The sequence below is a fragment of the Lactuca saligna genome, chromosome 9 (assembly GCF_052625555.1).
Source record: "Lactuca saligna cultivar CGN05327 chromosome 9, ASM5262555v1, whole genome shotgun sequence".
Lineage (NCBI taxonomy): Eukaryota > Viridiplantae > Streptophyta > Magnoliopsida > Asterales > Asteraceae > Lactuca > Lactuca saligna.
Genome location: NC_136425.1, coordinates 147,124,708 through 147,133,510, shown reverse-complemented (window position 1 = coordinate 147,133,510; position 8,803 = coordinate 147,124,708). Strand labels below are relative to the sequence as shown.

The following is an 8,803-nucleotide window of genomic DNA, read 5'->3' as shown; positions in this document are numbered from 1 at the left end:
ATATATATATATATATATATATATATATATATATATATATATATATATATATATATATATATATAGAGGTGAATTCGTCGATTAAACACATACTAAACATTAAATGTTTTGATTTAAACTCATCGCTCAACCTGCTTATTTTATCACATTAATACATTTGAGTGAAAATAGTTGGCCTTTTTAAGGGACTAACAACCACGAAGATAGAGTATGAATCATTTTGTACAAAAAGTTCCACTCAAAAGCAAAATGTTAAAAGAAACTCTGAACACATACAAAATGAACATTGAGAATAGCTGGAGGACTATTTGTAAAAAAATTCATTTTTACATTTAACGATTTGATCTCTTCCGAAAGCCCTCTCACGACCAAAGACAGAATTACAAGAAACATTGGTGGTGGGTATGTCGATTTCATCTCTTTCCTTTCAATCTGCATACACATGTGCATAGATCCTCATCTAAATATATGCTTCACCTGATTTCATTAAATAACATCTTTCTACGATGGGTGTCGAAAGAAATTGCACGTTACATGTTCGACGAAATGCCAGTTAGGTATTCATTTTAGCATACATTGACTGTGATCGAAATTACATCGTAACCAAAGGCGTTTGGCTCAGTTATGGAAATAGAGCTTTTGAATCCTTTCATATTGTCTTTCCATGTGCATAAGTGTCTTCAATTTCATCAGTATATCGACATATTATAACTCCAAGTCCTTGAAGCCGTATTATTAGGTTATTCCCCACCTTCCAATAAATGAGCTACATTGTAAATCTGTAGTGGTTAATTTCAAATGCAACTTACAGATTGTATATATATGTTAGTTAATCTGTGTTGTTTTTTTTTTTTTTAACAGTGTGCATAATAAAAGGCCATATGGTGTTGTGCTTTCCCTCAACGCCTAATAAGCTGTGGATGACTGTGGGTTTGTTTATTGGTGGTTCATCTCTTTTTGGCATTGGTTTGTATCTTTCTTATGTCCATATTGCCCCTCAACAAGCTCGAATAAAAGCCCGAAATGATTATGTAAGAGATAGGTTGAAAAAGAAATACGGGTATGACAAATTCACTACCCAGCCAAACAAAGACTAATTTCACTTCATGTCAAAGGAATTGGATTGGTTGGCAGGGAAATGGAATAGGAAGTGTGGTAAATGACCAAAATATCCTTTCTTTGATTTTGTATGTAGTTTGTTGTGAAAGTTGTACCTTTGAGATGAGTACCACATTAATCCTAAGATATATTGAGTTTTAACATGAAAAGACTTCATCGTTATACCACACAAAAATGATATTGTTGGATGTGTTTGGTCTTTTAATGAGTATTGGGTTTGTACTTTGTATGAACACTTTGGTCTTTTTAATAAAAGAATGGAGAATGGAATTCAATTCTTTCATATCCACTCCTACGAATGATGAAATCCACCAAACTAGTAGCAAACACTATTTGATTTTGCATTGTATGTGTTTGCTAAGGTCATCAATATTTAGAGTATGTTTGGTTGGAATGAAATGAAATTGACAAATGGATATAATTGAATATGCAAAAGATAATGGAATGAGTCATTTTATTCTATGATTATATTTGGTGTTGGTTTGAATGAAAGGAATGAATTTTCATACGAAAACTTTATATGGTATGCAAATGCAAGTTATAGTTTTAAAACTATTAAATATATTATTTGATTATATTGTAGAATTTATTGTTACAAAGCTAAAAAAAAAAGAGTAAACATAATAAAAGCTTAACAAATACAACATTATAATAAAAATAATAAGCTTTAGTTATGTGTAAAAAATAAAATTACAGTTTAATAAGATGAGTATTGATGTTTTAATTATTTATGTTTTTTGTACGCATATCATTATTAAACTTGTTTATATTGTTCAAAAAACACTATTATGACCGATTATTGTAGGTTTAAGGTTTCCGGCGTCTCTTGCAACCAATGGCGGATCCAGAAAAAAAATATTACTGGGGTCTATCTTATATGAAAAACTAACCACAAATTTGAACCTAGAAAAAATTCTGAAATTTTGAGGTTTCTTTGGAAGTTTTTTTGTTAAAAATATTACAAAAGTATGTCTTTTCAGTAAAAGTAGGTGTCAAAAGGATAATTTCAGCAAAAAAAAAAATTTAAGGGTTGTTTTTCAGCAAAAGTGAGTGCCAAATTGGATAATTTCAAGAAACCTTGAATTTTTTAAGGGTTATTTTAGTAAATGTGGTTAATATCAACTTTCAAGTGGGGTCCATGGACCCCATTATTACACTGTGGCTCCGCCACTGCTTGCAACACCATTACGACTGCTATTGTAGGTTTGACCGCTTTCTAATGTCTCTGAGAGCTCCAACGAGTGTGTAGCCAACATGATTTTATGGTGACCCTACTCTTCATCTGAGTTTCTATAACTCAAAATCTGAAATTTTCACACATAAACATGTGAACACATGAAACGACACTTCACTCCTCTCTCTTCTCTCTATCCTTTCTCATTTACTCTCGTTCTATGTTTATGGAAACATACATGCACAAGAAACATCAAAGATCTTATTTATGATTAATGATGTTTCACTCAAGAACATCAAGATTTGAAGATGCGATCTCAATATCTGATTTTTGGAGTGATTGTTCACAATGTTTAAGAACCTATCTTGTTCAAGAACACACTCGATTTTAGGATTTCTAGGATGTATTAGTGTTAATGGTTCTTTAGTTTTTTCTTTGGTTTTACACATAAATACACACTTGATTTCTTAAAAATATCGATTTTTTATGAGTTTTATGGGAAGATGAACCCACATGCCACTTGAACACACTTAATTTTTTCTGTGTTTTTCCTTGGTTTTAAATTTATGCGCACTCGATGAACCCAAAGATCTGAAAAATATGAACCCAAATGTTTGAGAACTCAAATTCAAGATGTGTGGGTTTTTGAATATTGAGTTCTAATTTTCGTTTATGGGATTTGTAAATTGATTTTCATCATGAACACACACAATCCATATTTTTTGGTTGTGCTCTTCAACCCTTATATAATTCACATGGGATAAAGTTTATTGCTAATTAATAATCATAAGTACTTTCCTAGAGCAATTAAATACCATGCGTAACTTCTTTATCGTCAACACGCATCTTTTTATAAGTTAAACCGTTCTGGAATGTAACACCAATTAAATATTTCTATGGTTATCTATGTATGGCTATCGATTAACTGAACAGTTTAAACAAATAAAATTGTCTTACTATATCATTAAACAAATAAAACTGACTTACTATATCAAAATATAGACTATCTATTTGCTTTTGATCTTGTTTTTGGCTAAACCTTCAACTGACATATAGGTGTATTTTATTTACTCTTTTTTTTTTTTTTTGTAGTTTATATTTTAACATATTTTATTTTCTTTTTAGTTAATCATCATGCATATATTTTTTTCTATTTCGGGAAATTTTCTAGTCTTTGTGTATAATTTTAGATTTTTAGAATACTAGCATGGAGCGGAGATGATCGGGGATAGCAAAATTAGTTGGACTTAATTTTGATGTAACAAACCAAAATTTCCAACAATTTTTTCATTTTTATATTAGCAAAAACCTCCAAGTATCATAAAACCCAAAACAAGAAATCTCAGGTGTATCAATACAATCATCCCAAATCAGAGTATCAAAATGCGGAAATCATAAAAAGATATGCAAGTCGTAGTGTACAGTCATGCTTTCGCCATCCCGCGATCTCTATGGGTTATCAGCAACCATGGATATTATCAGCAATCTCAGTGGGCTAACAATACGCCTTGTGGATTGACAACATGTTTAGGGGTTATCAGCAACCTTGGGGATTATCAGCAATCCCAAAGTATCAACAATGCAATTCAGACAAAACAAAAAACAACAATAAAGATCCAACCGGTCACAAACATAAATACCATACAGGTAAAGTAGTGAGAAGACTCACCTTGCGGGTAGTAGCTAGAAACACAACTACTCTCATAAACAGGGTCGACAGGATCAACAAGACACCTAACAACAGTAAAGTCATATCCTATCATCCTACACCCTTAAAACCCTAGCTTGACCCAAAAGTCAACCAAGATCAAAAAGTCAATCATGGTCAACTCCAGCCAACAGTAACGTCATGACCACCCATAGGTCACGCCGTAACTGGAAAAGGACAAAACAGTCGCAAATACCACATCTCACGACGTGACATGCTTGCTATTGCTCACGTCGTGAGATCCGCTTTCGACAACTTTTAGCATTAAGCTCTTAATCCCTTAAGTCATTCCTTGAGACTTCCAAGAGGGTCTTCCCCAACCCTAAGGACCATAAAAATCAAAGCTTTATAGTCATGCATGTCTAATGCATAACTTGAACACTAACTAGGTCAATAAGAAGATAATGGGATCAAGACTCATGCTTGGAGTCAAAAACCAACACCAAACTTCAGATCTGAACTCATACTAATAGGAAATGCCTTAATGATCCATAAAGTTGCTAACTTTTTGGATCCCATGCATGCTACCCAACCCATCCATGAAAAAGAAAGCATAAATCTTAGATCTAGCATGTATTAGAGATAAAGGTAGGAGCTTCATGACTTACAAAGGTCTAAAAGCATAGCAAGATGATGAGGTAGGAGCTTGATTGCTAAAAGGATGCACCTAAGGAGTCTTCTTCTTCAAAGGGCCAAAAACCACTAACTAAACTCTTTAAGGTCACTAATGGAGGCTATGAACATTTTAGGCAGGAAGAAGGTGGTTGAGGTTGAGGGTATGCAAACCCTAGCCTCCCACTTCGCTTAAATAGGGAGCAAAACACATGAATAAGGTTAGCCTAATCTCATGACGTGAACACCTATGTGTCACGTTGTGAGCCTTAAAATGGTCATGTGTCCTCACCTAAAGTCACGTCGTGAGACACTATCTCTCATGTCAAGACTCTTAAATTTTGGGTTTTTCATTCTTAATTAATTCAAACATTGAAAGATCGAGTGCTGCAATAGATGTTACATTTGATGGGTATTTGGACCAAAATTCGGGTCTAAGCAAATTTGGACAAAAAAGAGGAATAGCCAAAAAAGATCTTGGTGAAAAGGACCTTTCAGTGCAATTCAAAGCTGTCAAACTACTTTTGCACGGTCCGTGCGGATTTTACACTATAGCTTACACGGTTTGTGTAAGTCATTAAGGACAAATTTCTCTTTTTACATTTGGCAGCTATATGAGAAAGTTTGGTGGAGTTATTTTGCATAAGTTTTGGATCAGATTTGTGAGTTTTCTCCTAGAGATTTTGAGAGTTTGAAGGCTTGGAAGAGCCCTTGAAGATTTTTATCTTTGGTTGATGTTGGTTTAACCCATAAATGACTAGTTATTTTGAAGATTATTTTCGAACTTGTGGTTAAAGTTTATGGAAGTACTTTCTAGTTAACTATCTTTCATAGTATATAGATTCATTGATTTGCGATTAACTTAAAAAATATGTTATTGGCTTGTCTAACCATTATACCAATTAAGAAAAATATAGGTGACTTAAGCTTTTAAGTCAATATAGCCAAGTTAAATTAAATAACAAATATTACACCACAGCATACAATGATAAGTTAATTACATTTTTCATGTGGTGAAAGGCCAACTTCAACCATTTCTTTCTCATTGTTTAGAACCAAACTATTTCCTTGTTTAATTGCAATTTTCAAGTTTTAGTATAACTTAGTTTCTTTAAAGACTGAATTCCCCATTTTTATGTTTATCATAACAAACCAAAACTGACAGAGTAAACAAAAAGAATTTGCTGTGAAAAGTTCTTAAACCACAGAGACCTTCCTTAAGCACAAAAAAAGTTGGGGACCAAAACATAGGAATCCTCAGGGAGACCATTTATGAGGTTTTGTCAAAAACTTACGAAAATTCTTATGTCTTATGAGTAACTTTGAATTAAAAAAGAATTAAGTGATTGGAATCAATTGTACTACTAGTATTGATAAAAAGAAAAGTGAAGCTTACATAAACTTAAATATTCAAAAACAACATTTCAAAACGTCAAAATTTCAGTTTCATGGCTTTCACAGGGTAAAAAAAAGAAAGATAAAAATCTATTAAACTCAAACTGAATAAAAATAAGCATATTAAAAACAATTTAAGCAGCACCCTTTCCTTTCTTCTTCTGGAGTTTCTTCATGTAAAACTCAAGCTCTTTTCCCTCCAAAATATATCTGCAAACATAAAATCAACTTCCACTCATTAATCCCTTTTTTCTATTTCTCCACATATTCATTTCAAAAAAAATATATTCAACAAAAAAAAAAACATACCCATCAGCACGACCACATTGGCCAGGGCGTGATGAAATAGCAGCCAATAAACGACCACTTGAAAATTGCTCTTCAACATGTGGGTCCAGTTTGCGTTCCTCTTGACGCTTCTCTATCTTCCTTGCAACATGATTGCTCTTTTTTGTCTCCTCGGTAGCACCTTCTACTTCCTACAATTAAATCAAAATCACTAAATCTCAAAACCACAATACAAGTAATATAAACAATAAAATGAAAAGATAATAATAATACCTCTCCCTCTTTCTTAGCAGCAGAAGCAGCTGGAGCTTTCTTCTTGCGACCAATGTCAACTCCATAGTGCTGAAGGTACCATTGTTTGAAAGGTGCAGCATCAACTTGAACAATAGCACTCTTCACTAGTGTTTGTGTCCTCACCAATTCATTGTTTGATGCATTGTAAACCACATCCAAGATACGTGTCTTTCTTGTTACAGCTTCACTTCCCCATGAGTAGTTTCCTGTATCTAACCTCAATGCACGCCACTTCACGTTTCCACCACGAACTCTCACCCTTCTAACTGTCTTGTTGCTCGATATTTTAGTGTTTGCAGGCTGTCTTCCAAGCTCATACCTTTAAGAGAAACAACAAGTGTTAGAAAAACACTAAATAGAGTTTGATTTGATGGATGTTATTGAATCTGAATCATAACAGAATGTTTGAAATAAGAAGGATGTGTATAAATACTGATAAAAATAAGATTACGAGATAGCATGTGTTGATCGAAAATTAGTTAGCGCAAATCGCTTTCCTTAATTCATTTATCCATCGTGTTCGATTTGAATGATAAAATCAGTACAAGTTATCCTCACAAACTCACAAATTCACAATCACATTATCAGGATCGAAATTAGTAGACACAGACGGATAAAGAGAGAAATAAAAAGCAAACAATATCGTGTCTACAGCGAACAGGACCGATGTTTCTAGTATATAAGTTGTCTAGAATAGGATAATCATAACATGACTATACAGAAAATGTAGAAAACGTATGTTAATTTAGAGGAAAACTTACTTTCGCTTCTTTCTCCAGGCCTTCTTCTTGCCACCAGTGGCACGTCTCTTGTGCATCGAATCACGAGAGATACCTGCAACAGTAGAGAAACATCATCTGAATGTTCGTAATCATGGTAGCACGAAGATGGAGATTACAAAGCAGTGTATCAAATCCGACGAACGAATTTGAGTTGGCCATTGGCGAAACTTACCCATGTTTGCAGATCAGAAGGATCCTCCTGCGCCTCTGAAGTCGAACTCTTGGGTGACAAAGAGAAAGTTTAGGGTTTCGCAGAGCAATGGCTTAAAAGGGTGAGGATGACTACTTCTATTCGTATCTACTCAAAACCCTAGTGGCCTCGGTGAAATGTGGAGGCCCAATCACTTGGCCCAAACAAATTTTCTCGGCCCATGGATATTTTTTCATGAATTATTGTAGCAATCAACTATTCTGTTCGCTATATCATAAGTAAATAAAAAAGGGTTATATTTTATATATATACCATAAAGAAATTGAACTGTAAAATATTATTTTCATCGGTTAACTATTATACTCTTATTATAATGTTATCTGTATAAAATTTTCTTTCTTTTTTTTCATTATACGTGGATAATTCATATATCAATATCAATGCCTCTTTATATATCGATAAATTTCTCATTCTTTTAGAGCATTGGATGTAGGCAATAAGGTGCAACACCAGGTTGTGCACCTCACATGTCACATAAGCAAGTGGTGTTATAACACCAAGGGGGGAAATGGCAATAAGATGCAACACAAACTTTTTGAAAATAAATATGTTTTCTTTTTTATTTATTTTTTCCGAAATTGGGTTTTTTTTTACTTTTTCATTTATTTTTATTTTTTTTCTTTTTCGTTTTTTACGTTTTTGCATTTTTTTTAATCACTAACATGAATATATTTTTTATACAAAATAAAATTTAAAAAAAAAGACATAATATTTAAAATCTAAAATTACGTTTACAATAAAAAAACATAATTTTAAACCTAATATTATAACTAAAATATCATTCAGATTAGTACTAAAACCACATAACAATCATAATTAACCCAAATATTTGTTCCTTCATCGCTTGTAGCACCCCTATATCAGCAGGCGCTAAACTCCCATCGCTTGTCCGAAAAATTAACAACTGATGTGTTATTAGTTCCCTTTCTTTTTGCTCCTGCTTCTCCCGTGTCTGCCTTTCCAGGAACTCCAAATGACGATGTTTCAAGTCATTTTTTCTTTTATTAATAAATTGTGTTCGTTGAATTTCGCTCTCATTTCCGCCGCATCTTTTGCTCTCGTCTCCACCTCCTTCGCAAGTCTTGCAGCGCTCCTCGCTTTGTTGCGTCCGGGCGGTCGTCGTGGTGGGGATATCTCTTGGATATCATCCGGGATCTCATCGTCATCGGCGTTTAGGTCGATGTTAGTTCGTGCGACCGACACGTCGACCGAGCTAGAAT

General features: G+C 33.6%; 1 protein-coding gene and 1 long non-coding RNA gene across 2 annotated transcripts; one reads left to right on the top strand and one right to left on the bottom strand.

Annotated features, from left to right (window-relative positions):
* The first annotated feature begins 231 nt into the window (after positions 1-231).
* On the top strand, positions 232-1,319 carry LOC145017362 (uncharacterized). The gene is made up of 2 exons (XR_013666482.1): positions 232-402; positions 862-1,319. It is a non-coding gene; the product is annotated as an uncharacterized LOC145017362 (long non-coding RNA).
* Positions 1,320-5,959: 4,640 nt separating this feature from the next.
* On the bottom strand, positions 5,960-7,674 carry LOC145017211 (small ribosomal subunit protein eS8). Its single transcript, XM_078975276.1, has 5 exons — positions 7,545-7,674; positions 7,352-7,424; positions 6,570-6,909; positions 6,318-6,487; positions 5,960-6,218 (listed from the first exon to the last, which is right to left on the bottom strand). Exons 1-5 carry the CDS (start codon positions 7,546-7,548, stop codon positions 6,143-6,145), a joined length of 663 nt encoding a protein of 220 aa, XP_078831402.1. The 5' UTR covers positions 7,549-7,674; the 3' UTR covers positions 5,960-6,142.
* Positions 7,675-8,803: the final 1,129 nt, after the last annotated feature.